At 35.3% G+C, this 19373-nt stretch overlaps 2 protein-coding genes and 1 pseudogene across 2 annotated transcripts; all 3 read right to left on the reverse strand.

Annotated features, from left to right (window-relative positions):
- Window positions 1-261: 261 nt before the first annotated feature.
- LOC133193713 (uncharacterized) lies at window positions 262-4686 on the reverse strand. Its single transcript, XM_061329659.1, has 3 exons — window positions 4591-4686; window positions 4005-4196; window positions 262-1081 (listed from the first exon to the last, which is right to left on the reverse strand). Exons 1-3 carry the CDS (start codon window positions 4597-4599, stop codon window positions 326-328), a joined length of 957 nt encoding a protein of 318 aa, XP_061185643.1. The 5' UTR covers window positions 4600-4686; the 3' UTR covers window positions 262-325.
- Window positions 4687-5481: 795 nt separating this feature from the next.
- Window positions 5482-8577, reverse strand: LOC133193715 (uncharacterized; annotated as a pseudogene).
- A 9987-nt stretch (window positions 8578-18564) lies between these two features.
- LOC133193985 (uncharacterized) lies at window positions 18565-19101 on the reverse strand. Its single transcript, XM_061329896.1, has one exon. It carries the CDS (start codon window positions 19099-19101, stop codon window positions 18565-18567), a length of 537 nt encoding a protein of 178 aa, XP_061185880.1.
- Window positions 19102-19373: the final 272 nt, after the last annotated feature.

Raw genomic sequence — 19373 nt, forward strand, 5'->3', positions numbered from 1 at the left:
CAAGAAGTTCACAATTCTAATAAAGGGCTTGATGGGTTTTTTTTTTAAATAATCATGACTGCTTAATGCCCAGGAGTACATCTAAGATGATACTTGATGATTGTATTAATTTTGATGGTTTTGGTCACACCCCTCAGGCCAAAGAGAAACAGGGACAATGAAATCCGCAACTTTTTCAATTTTACTCTGTATGCATACATAGCCATAGGCTAAGTGACTCAGGTGCTCTGGAGAGTAATGCATGAAAAGTATACAATGTGGAGCAATGTTATGATGTTTATTCTTAGTCATAAATATTCATGAAAACATTTTTATACATGTTGATTTACTGAATTTTTTCTTTAATAGCATCATTCATTTCTTCTACTTTTTGCTTGAAAAAATCCCTTTTGGTCTTAACTGGAATACGGTCATTCCAGAAAAAATATTCCTTCTCATTCCCTGCAGCAGTAAAATGATCTCTAGTGTTGTCTTTCATAATATAATACAGTGCTTTATTTCGACGAACAATCTGTGTGTAATATTCTAGTCCTCCTAATACATAATCCGGACCAAACTCTGCTACTTCCATATCTACACTGGAATCTTTCCTGCGTTTGTACAAACACCAGAATTGTAAGAGAACGAGTCCATTGATTGGAATACTTGGCAGGATTGTAAGTAACATCTGCGATCGAGATTTGATACGTGTTACACTAAGATACACAAGAGCTGAACAAATGGCTAAAAACATTGTCAAAAGTACATACTTAATCTGCATGTCATAGCTATCTGTTAGTAGACACTCCCGCAGTAATGCATATTTGACTGCGTTTTTTCCCTGAATAATAGATTTTTTGAGGACTGCTCCCTCTTGGGTCCCATCTTCAATTGGGAGGGTTTGTCCAATCATGAAATTATCCATAGGAACTTCCTCAGGATGATTATATGTAAATGTTATAGGAAGAGCCACAAAAGTCCCAAATCGAGAATTCAGATTTCCCTTGTGAAATGGATCATTCATGTCACCATTTATAATGATGTCAATCTTCTCCAACTGTTTCTGTGACAGTCTGCCTTTGCGGATCAAATCTTTGAATACCTGCAAAACAATTTTTTCTATGAGTGAAACTAATTGCAGGCAGTACAAAATAGGTGGGCCATTTTAAAATGCAACATAATTGAAAGAGAGGAAAATTGAACTTTGACACCATTTTTCAGAGAGTCTTCTAAAAAATAAAACATAGATATATGCCCACCATAAAGTTTAGAAAGTCACTTCTATTTTTACATATATGTTGTACAAAAAACAGTCTTGCATCCCAAAGTGAAAAAATTTGAAGGGTTTCATGGATGTTTCATTCCTTGAGAAAAGGTAACATTGTCTCATAAGGGAACTTTGTACCAATCTGTAGGCAAAGCCCCCCCCCCCCCCCCCCTCAAAAAGGTGATTCATCAGAAAGTTTTGTACAACTTCATTATTCATTAAATTGTCTATTCTGTTTCTGATTATCTAATGTATGAAAATGGAGAGGACCAAACTTCAGTATACCAGAGGTATTTACCCTTTTTTCTAACTTTAGTTCTAAGTAATGTTGATGGTTTCTATCCCCGATTTAAAGCTGAACATAAATCGTAAAAGGAATTTGTCTGCCATATTCTTTTATTCAGTTGTTATATCTGAGGGCCCCTATATAAGCCATTCACTTGTTTACTGTTCAGTGTAATCAGTTTCACCTGTGTAGATGTAGACAGCCATATGCTATATGGCTTTTGCAAAACACTCATAGCGACAAAAGTAAACTTGAGAAAGAAATTTACAACAGTTGCACAGGTCAATGCAGTATACAACCAACACAAATGCTCGTAAACTGCAATAAAGGTAATATAAGATAACCAGCATGAACATGCATCGTCCATTCAACACAGGTTCCCATGACAAGAAAGCAGTCAGTTGTAACAAATGGGAAGGGTATACCTCAGTACTGATATCAGAGATCAGTGATTTTTCTACACCCATTTTAGGTCCGAATATCGGCCCTTTCCCCTATCAAAAATTACCGATTTTTTCCCAATTTCATTTGCTTTTTTCCCCAAAACAAAACCGTTCTTGTTTTTATTATATTGAATTTTTTTTATGTAGGACTTATCTAAAGTGAAACACTATTGTTCTCGGTCAATAATAGTGAAGAACAGCTGATTATTTTGTGCATTTACAAGACATAGAAAAACACATGGACCATGTCAAACTAAATGCATCGTAGGAAAGTGTAAGATGCATGTGAACCGGCGAAACATAGCTTTTTTTGTAAATCAAAGTACTAGTAGTTCTACAATAAGCCTGATTCCAACTGTTTCTGTAACACGCGGAAGATGCAACTAATATTGCAGCAATATGATAAGGGTAATTTAAAAAGCTTTAATAACTAGTTAGAAAAAAAGGATTTGTTATAAATCATGTCAGGTTATATCACCTTCAATGGCTATTATGAGTAGGATTTTCTCTTATGTCTACCATTATGGCAACAAAAAAAAAAAGGAGAAGAAAGAATGGAATTATAGGACAGTCTCAATTAATGACAACTTTCAAAGATTAAAAAAAAAGTTAAAAATGTAGAACCGTGTCTAATTTGTTATTTTGTAGTAAATATTTTGAATAAAAGATGTTACATTTACATATATATTTTATTTTACCTGTCAATTAAGGTTTATTTCAATCTTAATAATTTTTCCCAATTTGACACAAATGTCGATAATTTTTCCCAATTGTAAAGGCCCAGACCCCATTTAAAAAGTATAGAAAAATCACTGGAGATACATGTAGTAAAACTATATGTAATATGGTGGACGCCTATTAACGAGTCAAGTTCAGCTTTAAGCTTTATGTAAGTAATTTCATATTGGCAATACTTTGATCTTATTTGCATTTAAAAGCTTTTGGATATAATGATTTAGATTTTTATGTTAGCATCTGTTTTATCACCATGTATCATATATAAATTCTAGCAATCTAAGTATACAACAGTGTCAATGAGATACTGATATATACATAGATTGCTGTTTATCATTGCGAAAGCATTTAAACAGCATAAAAAAAATAAAAATAAGAGCATAACCTGGAAGCATAATTTCCAGTTGTAATTTACATAATCTTATTTTGAAATTAAAATCTGGAAGAAATGTGGAATTTCCAGAATAGTAAACAGCTTTGGTATGCTTTGGGATTTGAATCTAGGCATGGCTTAACATTTTTTCCTATAAGTAAAACAATGGGACACTTTTGGTTGACATTTTCAAGATTATTGGTACACTTAAGGGTGAGTAATATATCAGAAGAGTTCCTCAAAGATTAGTAGATTGTCTCTGTTAAAACACCGGGTTCTCAGGTTTTCATGACCCATTTTTAAATTTTCATGAGAATCAAATCCATGTTTTTACCATGTGAAAGCCATGCATCAAACAAGGGCACTTTTAACGAGTCAAGCATTGGATACGAATGAGTGCAATTTACTTTGCTTGTTTCACTTGTTTGAGGGCATACACAGCTGAAAACTGTCTCTAAACCCTATGGGTAAACATCAGTATGTAGATGTATGTAATGGGAGAGGAAAAACTGTGATGTACCAGACTGGGATTCGAACCCCAGCCCCCTGAATCTCCAGTCAGGTGCTCTACCATCTGAGCTACCTGGCCATCGGAGATCAAATCCGTCTGACCACCATATTCCTCCCTCCTTAAAGGTCTTCAGTTCCCTGAAGACACCAATTCAGGCTCTTCCCTGGCTGGTCTTTCACCTGTCACTTCCAGGGCATGGTACGGCACCAAATGTAACGGGAGAAGAAAAATGTGACATACCAGACTGGGATTCGAACCTGGGCCCCCTGAATCTCCAGTCAGGTGCTCTACCAAATGACCTATCTGGCCACCGGCGATCAACCAGTCTGACTGCCACAGTACATACCTGTGCTACTGAATACATTTATTTATCGTTTTCTTTTTTGTAACAACCCTTCCTTTGTTCTCACCTCATTCCTGGCCTCCTCCAGTTTTGGGGTCAGAGGGTAAGGCTCTTCCATCTCCTTTAATGTCAGCAGGTACTTGTATTCCCTTAGAAACACTGTCTCTGGAGCACAAAAGCCAAAGAGCTCAGCAAGAGAACCAGCTGTCAGGACAGAACCAAGTATCACTCGGTTCCATTCCATCATGAATTTACGAAACTGAAAATAAAAATTCCAACAACGAAATCATTACAAAGAAAACATACTGAGTAAGTAAGGACAGCTAGGAGCATATCTTCTGTTAAGTAATTGTTGCATTATCTATGGTTCATGACAATCCAATATTTTTAAATTCAGGTTTAAAATGTAATGATCTAAATTCATAAAATGTAATGACCTAAATTTATAAAATAATGAAATGTATCTCTCTTCAAACTAATGTTTTATTGATACTTAATGCAATGGTCATCAACATGCCGCTAAAATTTCAGAGCTCAGGATAAATCTATAATGTGTCGAAAAATTCCCCGAGTAAATTCGATCTATCCATGTGATAGGCACACATTAGTGCACTCTCCCTGAGGTATGTTTCTTGTTCTAATAAAATACTCACCCGACTCATGTTTTAACAGTTAACAGGCTTCCTATTAACTTAAATAAGCAATCATTTACAAGATTACACAAGCAACCTTGTCGTCGGGATCAAACACCGGCATTTTGCACTGAATGGATAGGTCGTACTACAACACAGTCTGATAGGTAGACAGAGATGACACACTTGACACCCCCCTCCCAACCCCCGACGGGTCGGCCCAAGATTATTGACAGTCGGCCCATTTAAAAGACATCAAAACTTTATGACAAACTGGTTTGAACGTCTGTCCATGAATTAATCTGTGAATAATCGTTTAATTTCTCTACTTATGAAGTCTTTTAAAAAAAAACACTTTTTCACTTGTGGGAAATGCCACAATATGTATTTGGGGCGCTTATGGTAATATGTATAGGGTGCTCGTGCTTAAAATTTAGGGTGTTATACTTGTACAGTCAAATCTCGTTATCTTGAATTCAAGGGACAAAAAAACATCAAGTTAACTGAGTGGATGATATTGAGGGTAAAATACTTAACAAGAGGCCCATGGGCAACAATGCTGACACGAGTCATTATGGCCCTGCTGTTATTCATCAGCAGGTTTTTCCCTATATACTTTGATCGTCCATTGTGGCTCTTATGTCAGCAGAGCTTAAAAGTATTTTGGACTTTCATATCACTTTGACATATCCCTGGTATTCAAGGTATTTGTGTTTGAAATACCGAACTTCAGCTGTATTTAGTTTTACATGTCAACTCTCTGTGTTGCATTATTTAACCATAAATATTTATGACCACATGGTAACTGCAAAAAAATTTTAACTTCATCTGGCATATAATTTCATGCAAGAAAATAGTTTTGCTTTGTAATGAATCATTTTTATACTATACACAACTCTGAATGTCATCATAATCAATTAAAATTTATTTTCTACATTTGTTTTTTCAATTCATGTGCTAGCTGCCTTTCCACTTTTTTCATCTGTTCTATAAAGAACTCCTTCTTCTCAGTGTAAGGAATTTGATTATTGCCAAGTAAAGCTTGTTTTCGGTTTCCATTCTCATCATACTGTCTACTTCTTGATATCTTGTTTTGCTGTATGATATTTGAATAATACAACACTCCCCCCTTGATGTAATCCCTGCCGAACAAAACAACATCATTATCTGCTTGTCTGTCTCTGTAAATCTTGTAAGAATTCCACTGTTGTAACAACACAATTCCAATCAACGCAGACCAAACAAATGAATACACAATCCTGTAATGAATGCTGTGGAATCTGCGAGTGTTCCATTGAAGAATCATAGAATATAAAAAGCAGAAGACCCCTTGTAGAGCGGTGCGAACCTGAATGTCAAGCGAGTCTGTCAAAAGACACTCTTTCAGAATGGCACATTTTACTGCACATTTGTCCCATTGATTATTTGGCAAAACTTTTCTATTTGAAAGTTCCTCTGTGTTTTCTCCATTGGGAGTTTGCACTGTTTCTGAATCTAAACTTGGGAAAGATGATGGAAGTCCAATAAAAGCCCCACAGATGGAGTAGAGATTTCCTTGTGAAATGGCTCAGAGGAATCTTTGCTGATGATGATATCAATTTTCTTCAGTTGCTTCTCTGTTAATCTTTTTGTCCTCATTAAATCTTTGTAAACCTTAAAAAAGGTGCCAATCAATTAAGTAATATTGTACATGAAAGTAAAAGGCATTTCAATATGATATGTTGTCTTATACAAAACATAATAGTTGCAATGAAACAGTTGACCTTTAACACTTCTTTCATATTTACAAATGACTTTAAGATTTTGGAAGTATAATGCAGAAAACACTCAAAACAGCAATATGGTTTTCATGAAAAATAAAAGAGAAAATATTCAGTGGATGTTAGTAATATAATGCCATACAGGAGAGAGAACACATGATTATGTCTAAACTGCTCTGTAGCTCACTGGTCTGAAAAAGAACTGGAATGGACAGCCATCCATGATTACCCTAAAGTTTTCAGATGAGTGAACTACAGATATGCATTTTCTTCTCTGCTGGTTAACATCGAACAAATTTGAAATTTGATTTTTGTTTTTAATACAAAATATAATAAAGTCTTAGCAGAAACAGATTTATGTCTGATATGTCAACATAGTCATTGTATGGTCATCTAAAACCTTAATTATCAATCATCGAACCACCATTTTAAATATGTCAGGAACTCAGGATGGCTGACACATAAATACATGTATGTCTAAGTAATCTAACCATCATCATGATTGATCTAAACATTTATAAACCAACCTCATGGATACAATTCTGTAAACTTCGTGAGAGTGGTGCAGGTTTTTCTTTGTCCTTTAGAGTCAGCAATTCTTTGTACTGATTAAGAAGTATTGTTTGAGAGGAATGAAAGGAAAGCAGACAGACAATTGAGCCCACGCAACTCCGTCTAAAGACTGGTCCGAACAATAGCATTGACGAACTTATCTTCTGTCTCTGAAAGGAAAAGAAATCTAATAAAAATGACTGATGAAGGAATTCAATATATTTTGACAAAAACACTAAAAATCCAAGTTCACCAATTCAATGTAGAAAGTTTGTGTTTAGAGACAGCAAAATTAAAGCTCCTTTCTTTAAAAAAAAATCCACCTCAAGATATATTGTAATTTAATTTATTATTGCAAATGATTCATGGCTTTAAACAAGACAATATTTTGGAAAATTGGCAATGTAACCTAATATTCTCTTATTTTTGTTATAAGGCCAAACAAAAAAATATGTTTGTTTACTGTTACATGCTGAAATAAAATAGGGTCAGTAGGTAGGATTTTTTATACACAAATTCACATGAATTGGTTGAAATACAAAACAGTTTTTTCCATCATGATATTGTTCAAACACCTGAATAAACGTCATGCTGTTTGGCAATGCCAGTATAAGTTTGAGTTCTTTCATATGAGGGCATTCTTCAAACTGCAGCGAACATGTTGAATTAAATTACATCTAAAAGTTAAACTGACCAGCGAGTGACTTCCGGATTTTTATGAAGAAAAAAAATTTGGGTTGGCAATTAGATATAGGGTCGGTTGGGTAACCGTAAACAAACATATTTTTTTATTAAGCCTAAGTAGGAAGAAAGTGCCAAGGACCATTGAACTCCCCCCTTTCAACTCTAAGCAAATACTCTTTAACCTGAGCTACATGTATCTGGCCACTGGTAAACAAACTGTTATTACACTAGCCACCATATTTCAGTTGACAATTAGTATAAAATTATCAGTCAAAATAAAACCCAATGACAAGTTGTATTTGCTAATAAGGTCATTATATCGACCTGACCATAGAATTTACAAAATGCTGACTTTAAACAAGGTTGTTGAAATCCCTTTAACATCAACTTATTGTCAGTAGTATGTCTCAGTTTAAAAATTTATCTTACTTAGTGCTCTTGAGTACCAAAAAAGATCATGAGAGACATAAACAACGTATGCAGGTGATTGTGGAATATTACTACATAATATTTAAAATGCATAAATAACATAAATGAGGAAAGATGACGATGGAAAAGCTGAAGTCACCTCGTTTGTCACACATTTTAGTTGTTACTTGGCACTTATCGTCTACAGTCAGTAAGGCATTCAAATATGAAACAGTCTAATACTGATTATATGATTTTTAATTTTTCACTTTGCCGTATGCTTATGAAGCACGCGCCCTTTATCATCAACCTCAGTGTAAGACATGTGTCAGCTGTGTAAGTCAGACAACAATCCCATTTTAATAATATTTTCTTCCGGATAGACTTGCATTTATTATTCTGATTTATGACCATGTATTCCATGTATTATTCTTAACATCTGCTTATTTATCATCTACAGTATAAAAACATCTTTAAGGTTTCTACAGTGAAGTTTCTATTTATACACCTCATTCCGTTTTAACCTACAAAACTTATTTAACAATCACCTATCGTAATATTACCATATCTTAGGTGTCTGCATACCAACTGTGACCTCGTGTAACATTGTTTATTCCGGGTCTGTTTGTTTTCACTAGGTCGTACCATCATCGAGTCGTCCTACATTTCATGAGACTTTCTTCATTTTCCTAAATCGATCGATCCATTTTTAAATTATTTTTTTAACTTTGTCTGTAATGCAAAATTGAAATGGAAAAACAAACATGTTGAATTCAGTAACACGAGGTCTACGTATTTTTTGAATATTTTATTTTTCAGTAAATATATTTAGGGCCAGAGTTCCTAAACATAAAAAACAATTGTGTAGATTTTGAGATTTTTTTTCTAAACACCCCCCACCCTTCCAAGAAATAGTCCCCGAAAATCTCATTTATTAGAAATTTTGAGAGAGCAGTTTTTAAATTGAATATTGTATATATTCTACATTTTTCAATTCAAATATTTTATAAACATAATGTTATTGATAATTCAGATATAGGAGGTTCTGACCAACTTTCTTCAAGAGCTGACAATCCTTTGTCTCTCACCATAGTTGTCGTAAACTTTTCCACGGCCAGGAACACGTGAAGTTCTTAGACAGTACCGTTGTCAGAAACCTTTAAAGTTAAGCACTGAAACTGGTTCGTTGTCATGAACATACAGGTGAAGTTATGATAAAATCCGTCCGGTGTCATGACTTGAGAAGACAGGCTGTGAGAAGTTTTTCATTTTTCAAGTTAAATTATCTATAAAAATGTCTGAAATTGCAATGGGAAACAGGGCTGACACCCTTTTTGGTGTTGTATGAATTTCAGCCGTTAAAAAGAAGTAATAAAAGAAGAGTTTGCGATGGCGACATTAACACTGTTGAAATCACTTGTGGATCTGATTCTATTTCCTACTGAGATGTTATATTTTTCGTAAATAGAATATATAATATTCACACGAATTGGTACAGACAGTATTAAGACATGTTGTAAGCCTTTAAAGAAAAATGAGAACAAATTAAAACTGAAAATTTTGATTTATTTCATTTTTTTTGTCCGTTGTCATGACAAGATACGAAAATTCAGTCCGTTGTCATCGGTCCGTTGTCGCTTCTGTACTTTATATACTACGAAGGACGATCTTATGTTGTTTTAGGTATTGTTAAACATGCCATCAAAAAGAGGGGTGAGACGGTACATATTGTCGTTTTGTACATATTGTCGTCGGCGACAAAATGTACCTACCCTGACTGCACATATCGTCGTCCATCGGTACATATTGCCGCAGGCGACAATTTGTACCGAGACGAGCCTTTTTTCCTCCCGCGTAATGGAAGACAGAATGTACAGTCAAGCATGGCCACGTTTTTTCGTCGGCGACAATGTGTACTGTGAACATTTGAACATTTTGTCGCCGATAAATTGTGCTGAATATTTACTAAGGTCGTGAAGAGAGAGATATATATTGACACACATACACAGAGAAAGAGAGAGAGAGACAGACAGCTAGACAGACAGAAGGATAGACAAAGTGTTTGGCTGATAAATAAGTAAACAAATTTATTTAGCATTACTCGCAATACTGTTGGGAGAAATGGTGTTGCTCAGAAAATTGTGTCCAGTATTGGTTTTCTTGACTATGATATGTCAAAATACCGTAGTTCTTGAGATATCTGAAAAATCAGTCTAATATTCTTTTTTTTTCATTATATATACATGGATATGAGATTGAAAGTTATTTGTTCAGTAGTAATGTTATATGGAATTCATTTCTTTTTGCTTAATTCTCATACAAGTGCCGATATAATTGGTGTAGGGGTTGACATTTGTAGCTCACCTGAGCTGATAGCTCTAGTGAGCGTTTCTGATCACATTTTTTGTCGTCCGTCTGTCCGTCGGTAAACTTTTTCACATTTTCAGCTTCTTCTTAGGAATTACAGGCCATTTTCAATTTCAACCAAACTTGCCAGAAAGCAAACGTGGATAAAGGGAGTCAAGTTTGTTCAAATTAATGTTCATGCCCTCTTTCAAGGAAGTATAGTTAAGAATATGTGAAAATTTAGTGACATCTTTCAATAATCTTCTCAAGTGTCATTGTGACAGAAAAGTTGAAACTTATGTAAAAGCTTTATTATAAAGTGAAGATTCATTTTTATTCAAGATCATGTCTGGGGAAGGGTGGGGCTACAATAGGTGATCAAAGTTTAAAAAGAATATTTAAGAATAACTCTTTCAAAATTTTCCTCTCAAGAACTTCTGGATCAGAAGAAATGATACTTTTGAAACAAGAATATCAGCTGTCTCGTTTAAAGTCATCATTTCGTAAGTTCTATGATCGATACAATGACCTTGTCAGCAAATACAATTTTTCATTGAGTCAAATGCTGACTGACGTTTTTCATACTAATTGTTAGGCATTTACACACTGAATTGTCGACGGATTTTTCCGTTATTTCCCGATCATGACAAGGAGCACACGGCGGGTGTGACCGGTCGGCAGGGGATGCTCACTCCTCCATGGCACCTGATCCCACCTCTGATGTTTGGAGGTCTGTGTTTGCTCTGCTCCTATTTTGTATTGTATAATGGACTTTTGAGCTTGAATACTGTTCGTTATCTCCATATATTTCATTTTGTGAAAGTACATAATGTACTTTTAATTTTGTAGATTCTGGCATGAAAAAGATCCCACACTTTTTTGGCCCTCCACCGCGACAAGTGGTGATGTCTCCTTATGAGTGAAAACTTTTCTAGAGGGATATTTAAACAACAAACAAAAACAAATTCAATTTTGTTCAAATCATGACCCCCATGGGTAGGATGGTGCCACAATTGGTGATAAAAGTTTTACGTTGGAATATACGGTATACAGAAACTCTTTAAAAATCTGCTCAATAACCAAAGGCGGATCTAGCACCGGTGCATACTAGCTAGAATGCAGGTTCCTAAGAGAAAAATAAAAACATCGCAGAATAGTTAGCACGTTCGTGTGAGCTGCTTTAAGACGACCCCTAGATTCAAAATTATCTGTAATATGTTTTGTATTCATTTAAATTAAGCATATATTTGATCATTTCTGTTGCATTTAATGATTTACTTACATGTTAAGAAAAAAGACACCGGACCAGATAAACTTAACATGTACTGACAACGGACTTTTTGCTTATAAATTGCGATTTCTTAAAACATGTTAGCTACAAAAGGCTGTCACTTGCCTAATACATTTAAAATGAAGTTTCTCTTTATATTTTAAAATAAAAGAACCATTTCGATGAATTAAATATAAGAAATATATAATTTTCCAGCTCACGATCATGCCTTCACACATGGGCATGTGATCGCCAACCAAAACTCCTCAAAATGTGTTAAGGATATCAAATACATAAATCTTTGTATGGAATACTGAATGTTGTATCTGTTTCCCAAAATTCAAATTTATTCTTAGAATTTGTCAAAAACGTTAAATTTTATGCATTAAGTATAAATTCTTGTATCTTTTGCATGACACCGGACGGATTTTATCATAACCTCACCTGTATGTTCATGACAACGAACCAGTTTCAGTGCTTAACTTTAAAGGTTTCTGACAACGGTACTGTCTAAGAACTTAACGTGTTCCTGGCCGTGTTTTCATAATTTTTCATCTTCTTCAAAACTAATTGACCAATTTCAACCAAACTTGAAGCTCTTAGCCTGAGCTGAACCATAGACAAGGTGATAGTCCTTCCGCTTCCAACCAAGATATCCGCCCTTCAGCCAAAGATGGCGATCTTTCTTTTTGAAGTGTAACTTCAATTTATCAATTGAAAGACGGAGAATATCTGTCTTGGCCTCACGCATGGTGCCATTTTATGATAATTGAAGTTACACTAAATTGAAATGCTTGCATATTGATAACTGATAAGTGAAATTTGTTTTGCTGTTGTTTTTTAGAAGAAGATTTAATATTTTTTCTTATGGATTCCCATTTAAGATACATGTACATGTATTGATTACTACCGTGTCCTCACCCTACATCCAGAAACATAATTTGAATGTTTAATCTACAATAATATGACTATCTAACACCCTGTTACTCATACAACTATATACATGTACAGGTAGATGCATTTAGATTAGAGATGTAAAAATATTTATTTTTCGATTGCATTATTCGAATGATAGTCGAATATATTCGAAACTTCAAACTTCATTGGTACATGACGTATATATTTAACCCAAAAGCCCCTTTTCTCAAATTAATTGAAATGTAACAACAAATGTATACACACAGATGTTCACATGCACCTAAAATGTGGATAGCGCGTTTATATTAACTAAATAAAGACCACTAATTTCTCCAGAATGTATGATTTCCCCGTCAATCATTCCATAAATCGGTCTGTAAAGACGCGTATTTAGTAAGCAAAAAATGTCAGTGCTATATATTTTTTAAAGCTTATTAAAATAATTTGGGGGGGGGGGGGTAAACACACACTATCCACACGCCAGGTGTCTGTGATAATGTTAAACAGTTGAATATACTTTTTGTCCCAGCTATCAAATTTTTTTAAAAATTGTAAAAGAATATTACATTGTGTAATTTTACAATAATTATCGCAGTGTCCAAACATGTCACGGCTATGATGGGTACATGGGATGAGATCAAGTCCAATTAATAATTTTACAAAGCCCAGTATAGAGAGATAATTTTATTACTAAAACAACAAATTAATTGACAAGTAATTCTCGCGGAAGTAAAGCATTTCTAAATACTGTACTTTCTACATGTAAAGTCAGCAGTTTTTAATGAGGAAAATTATCTTATCGACTGTGTCTGAGGAAAGACGGTTTCTCAATTTTAAGATGAGAATTCCATTTCTTCATCACTCTTTTATTGAATTTATTTATTCGAATGTCGTTTCGTTATTCGATCGTCGGTCCATTCGACTGATAGTCGAATAGTCGACTATTCGTTGACATCCCTAATTTAGATGTTCAATTTTGACCTCCCATTATGATCCCCAATTTACCCCCCCCCCCCACCCCCTTCCTCTGACGGATAGCTAGACAGACACATGGAATAACTTCTTCTTTTTCTAAAAAAAAAACAAACTATTTTTTAAGTTCCAAAGCTACCGTTTGCTGGGAAAAATAGTAATTGTGGGTTGAATCCTAACCGAGAAATAATCAATCCTAAAAATGAAGATTTTCAGAATAGTAAGGCTTAAGGTCAAGATCTAGTAAATGATTTTAGACTGACGTTACGCACGGTGTTGGTGTCACATTTGGTAACGTTATAAATGACGTTTAACGTCACGTAAACGGGACGTAAAAATTACTCATATCAATCAGCGACTTAGTAAAACTTTCATAAAGGTTTAACTGCATACTGAAGAGTTCTAATCCATATGTTTTATGAATTTAAAGTGATCTGCCCTTTTATGTAAGTTGGAATAAATGGAAATCTTCAGTAAATGACACAATTTGAAATAAAATGAAAGTAATATTGACCAAAAAAACCCTGAATACATTAATTGCATGTACGTAAACATGAGCGAATACTTCATTTTCTTTAAACATCTTTATATATTTTTTCTTGGTGAATGTTGTAGCTAGGTACTAGTACCCTTGTTGAAATTGAAGTATCTACACGTTTATATAAAAGATCTCAAAGTAAAAAAAAACGTTTTCATTAGAATTTAGAGTTCCCTTAAATCCATTTCTATGTTAAAAGTAAAAAAATAAAATAAAATAAAATGAAAAGAAACTGGAAGTTTAATGAGTGAATATGTTTATTATGTAGCGTGAAAAACGTTCATGTCAAAAACAGGCAAAACTGTTCTTTACCGTATTAATTAACTTTCTTTAAATTTGTTAAAAATACAGGTTTGAAATCAATTCTAAAAAATATTTAGATGCCATTTAATATCAATTTAGTGTGTTAACACGCACAAATCGACGCATTCCAGGATATCTTCATTTTCCTCTTCGGTTAGGTGAAGAATTTCGTTTTGTATAGATACATTTTGGCATATAAACAGTACAGATGCACTTGGAACCATGGCTACTGGGCGTTTTATTAGCTTATAGTCCAAGATTGAGTTTTCCTTTTTAGCAAAATATTTTCCGTGGATGACTGTTGACCCTGCAACAAACGATCCACCCCACTTGTCTGTTTTGGCTTTCCGTAGAGTTTTGCTCTTTGATGTGGCTTGTAAAAGATAAAAGTCATTGTCGTCATCCCCTGTGCACAGAACAGCAAACACTGTTCCTTCAGTAATAAAATCTGAGAGTGTTTCTGCCTCGGTATATTCTTCCTCAGAAATGTCAGGATCCTGATGTGTAGATTCGCTATTCGACTTCATTTTCATTTCTTTGGAAAGTCCAACTTGAGGTAAATTTTCACACTTTTCCCCTTCTAGACAACTGTCACAGTAACACGACATATTACGTAATATGATTTTCCCGTCTTTAGATGTTTCTGCTCGATGTACGGCTCGAATTCCTTTAATTGGCTGAAAGTTCTCTTCAAACCTCGGGATTTCTTCAATATATCGAAATATTCTTCTTTTGCAGGCATGAGATCGCGGTGTCCTGAGATTAGCCTCTGCAAAATTAAATAAATCAAGCGCAGATCTTATTTGAGCTTTCCCGCGGATAACAGCCATATCAGCTTGGTTCTTAAGTAAACCTCCCGCTGCATCCTGTGGTCCTTTACCATGGCTACTTTCAAAATAATTTCGTATCATTTTCTGATATCCAAGCTCGTCAACGGAATGAACGAGATTTCCCAAACAGTTCCTGCTTTTATATTGGCTTTGACATCCGTCACAAAACTCATGCATTGTAGAGAGCGGGTAATTGATGGACTGCAAATATTCAGATATCAATTTCTGAACACATTTAACAAAATGATGGTCGTGCTTTTCGTCAGGAGAAATAAGAAAAAAATGTTCACAAATAATATAAGGGTCATCGGGGGTGCTCGATACACCGTCAACTTCTAAAATAGCATGTCTATAAATCAGTGAAATGTGAATGGAAACCTCAGTTCGTTGAAAATAGTTTGACTGGATTTCAATCTGCTCACTACATCGGTAGTTTTCCGAGAAATCATGAACTGTTAAACATTCGTTTTCCGGTAAGTTTTCGGCAAGATTTTTCAGCTGATCCGTTTGCCATTTGGCCCTGAAATGATGACCTGGGAAAAACCCCAACACCTTCTTAAAATACTTTATCATCTCACCGGACTTTGTTATTTTGTCTACCAATGTCAGTTTCTTCTTGGTGCCATTTTTTGTTTTGATGTCAACATACTCGAATTTTTTCCAGTTTACATCTGGCGAATCGTCACACATATCTAATTCAGCGTCACAAAATTTCAGCAAATGAACACCGCATTTTTCACAGCTTCTTTCTAAACAGTCTTTCAAATGTAAATTTCCATCCTCCGTATGGCACATCGTATCTTCACATAATTCCGAAATTGTTTTGTAAACCTTAAATGTGTTTTCGTCCAGCAACCCATCGTTTGCCAACTGATTTCTACGTGCCTTGAAAGCGTTGAACAAAAACTTGCTCTCTAGATGATACCTGCAGCAGCATGTTGTTCTATCCTTTTTCCTTGCAGATCGGACAAAATATGGCTTACATTTTTCAAATGTTCTCTGTGAAATCTGAATTTCAGGATAATGTTGGTTAAAAGACATGAACAGTTCACTCTGTGTTTTTTCTAGAATTTGAATAGCATGGCTACAGTAAGTTTTTGGACCTATTCGGACACGCTTGACATCAGTTTTATTTCCAGTGTGCCGCGAATTTTCAGGTAGACACCAAAAATCATATACTGTTTTTTGAACTTCTTCAGTTAGTTTATCTGACCTTGTTTTCCTTTTTGTAAACTCAAAGGATGATTGTTCTGAATGCAAAACTCGTTGTCGGATTCGAACACCCTTTGAGATCCTTCTAACTGGCATTCCGAGTTTTCTCGCAAGGTCAACTTTGGCCCTAGATTTTTGAACTAATGGTCCTGATACAGATGCAGCTAGAATGTCGACGACTTCCCGCGACTTATCACTCCTCTTAAATTTCACCGAATTCAAGAAAGATTTCACATCCTGTATAACCGATTCATTCATTTCCAATTCTTTGCGTTCTTCCGGTGATGGTACTATCACCGGGGAAAATAAGTGTCAAAACTTTCCGGCAACAATGAAACATAAAAATGCTAACGATGGAATAGCACTTTATTATAACTTAGGTCGGTAGGGCGAATTCTTGCAATCCAAAAATTGCACCCGAATAATCCGAAGCCTAGGACTTGACTGATTAACAATGTTGCATGTAACATATATATAATAAAATATAACAATGACAATTAGCACAATTCTGAGCATGAGTGACAGATGGCTTAGATAGAATAACTCATGACATGTTGAGTAAATCGATTAAATTGATACATTTTGAGTTACATGTAATTAGCATAATTAGTCTTTTATGTTGTTTTAAGTAATTACCATAGATTAAAAGTACATTTCAAAGATAGTTAAAACATGCCAATAAAATTCTTTTTTATCAAAATTTACACCGTGATAATTCCCTCTCGCTTCGAAAGATGAGACGTCCTCGTCTCAGGAATCACCGGAAATAGGCATGTGGAACACTGGGTTGTTGGTACCAGTAATGTTTAGTTGGGGTTGGTAGCGGGAGGAAATGGTGTTGTTTGTCGACACGTCTAGTTGAGTCGTATGGTCTTCGTTCGTTTGGTCTGTTCTGTAACTTTGAGATTTGTTTGTGAAGGGCGGATGCCACGGTCTGAAGATTATCAAATTTCCGTATTAGTCCACTGACTTTTGTCTTAAGGGCTTTATTCTGAGTCTGCACTGCAGCTAGTTGGTTGCTGAGGCCCGTTGATTTAAATAAATTGCGGACGTCCTCAGAATCAAGGTCTTGAAATGGTAACAATTTCACTAGCTGCAGTCTGTCATAATATTCCTTTATTCTTCTTGAATCCCTGCGCCGTTTGCTTACGGACTTAGTCTGCAGATAAAGTACACTCTTCCTTTGCGTCTCCGCAACAGCAACACTCTTCGGACTATTTTTGGAAGCAGTCCGAGAAATACACATACCTGCAGTAGAATCGCATTTTGACGACTTTTTGTCAGGCGATCCTACAGACGGGTTTCCCGGGTTTGTCTTCAAGCAGGCCCGTCCTGACCCCTTGGCTTGATCCTTTTTGATCGTTGAATGATCGATGGACGCCAATGGAAATGTATTCCTTTGGGAGGAACGGTAAGGTGTGGTTGCAGAAGAGAAACATACTTTCGCATGGTGACCAAGTTTTCCGCACACGAAACACTCGGAACGTGTAGCTGGACACGTGAAAAGGTGGCAGTGGAAGAAAGTTTTCCCGCACCTATAGCACCGTGGACTGGATCCCGGTGTCGAGAAAATTCGTGCTGGTCCTGGTGTATTCCAAGGACGCGAAAGACAATGGCGCTGGAAAGATGCTGGGGAGGAGCGGTAAAATCCTTTTCTCCGGGTTTGCATGGTGTGGTTGAGGTTATAGTTGTTGGCCGTCTTGGGGAAACTCGCTTAGTTGCTGGAACTCAGGATCAAACTGCTACAAAATATATGCAGCAGTCCCGGGTGTTATACCCTTAGGATTTCTCCACCAAATTATCACCGGGGAAAATAAGTGTCAAAACTTTCCGGCAACAATGAAACATAAAAATGCTAACGATGGAATAGCACTTTATTATAACTTAGGTCGGTAGGGCGAATTCTGGCAATCCAAAAATTGCACCCGAATAATCCGAAGCCTAGGACTTGACTGATTAACAATGTTGCATGTAACATATATATAATAAAATATAACAATGACAATTAGCACGATTCTGAGCATGAGTGACAGATGGCTTAGATAGAATAACTCATGACATGTTGAGTAAATCGATTAAATTGATACATTTTGAGTTACATGTAATTAGCATAATTAGTCTTTTATGTTGTTTTAAGTAATTACCATAGATTAAAAGTACATTTCAAAGATAGTTAAAACATGCCAATAAAATTCTTTTTTATCAAAATTTACACCGTGATAGTACAACCTTTCTACGCTGTAGTTCCTTAACCGTGGGTGATTTCTTTGAGGACAAGTACGCCTTTACAGTTGCAATACGTTTTAGAGGTGTCCTAGGAAGAGCTTCCTTTAACTTTCTTATTGCACGGGATTTGCTCATTTTATTTTGAAATATTTGTTGTTCCTCTTGTGTGAGCGGAAGATTGTGTTGCTTGAGTATTTTTTTCTTTTCTCGCCATCGTCTTTGTTTCTCTGTGTTTTTCTTGCGTTTTTCTTCCTTCTTTAATTTCTCTTGAATCTGTTTACTCTTAAGGACTGCCCTACTTTTCCGCTTTCTTTCTGTAGCTTGTTGTCTTTTTTCACGTTCTTCCTCTTTTTTCCGAGCAAGCCTCTCTCTCTGCTGCCTCTTCTTTACAGCAGCTATAGATTGAGATAACTCCTTTGCTGGTATCAATAATTTTTGTTTTTGTTTCCATTTTCTCTTTTGTTCTCTGCGTATTTCCTCTCTCTTTTCTTTGATCGTTGAGCAATTTGACATACCTGTACCAATATATGATACAAATTTTATAATTTATATGTAAACTAATATATTAAGGAACGATAAAAATAGTTATCATACAATATATCTATACATATGTCATCCAATAAGGAATGAAATTTGAATTTATTATTGAATGTTTCATAGACAACATAATGGCTGGGGGTCCTCTTTTAGGTACATGTGAAACAATATCATTTAAGATTACCCCACCCCCCAACAAGGGGAAAAATAAGGAATACTTTTAGATCAATTTTGTTTAGAGCCAAGAA

This window comes from Saccostrea echinata, unplaced genomic scaffold (assembly GCF_033153115.1).
Source record: "Saccostrea echinata isolate AGI-Se365-2 ecotype Australia unplaced genomic scaffold, CSIRO_AGI_Sech_v1 ptg000028l, whole genome shotgun sequence".
Classification (NCBI taxonomy): Eukaryota; Metazoa; Mollusca; class Bivalvia; order Ostreida; family Ostreidae; genus Saccostrea; species Saccostrea echinata.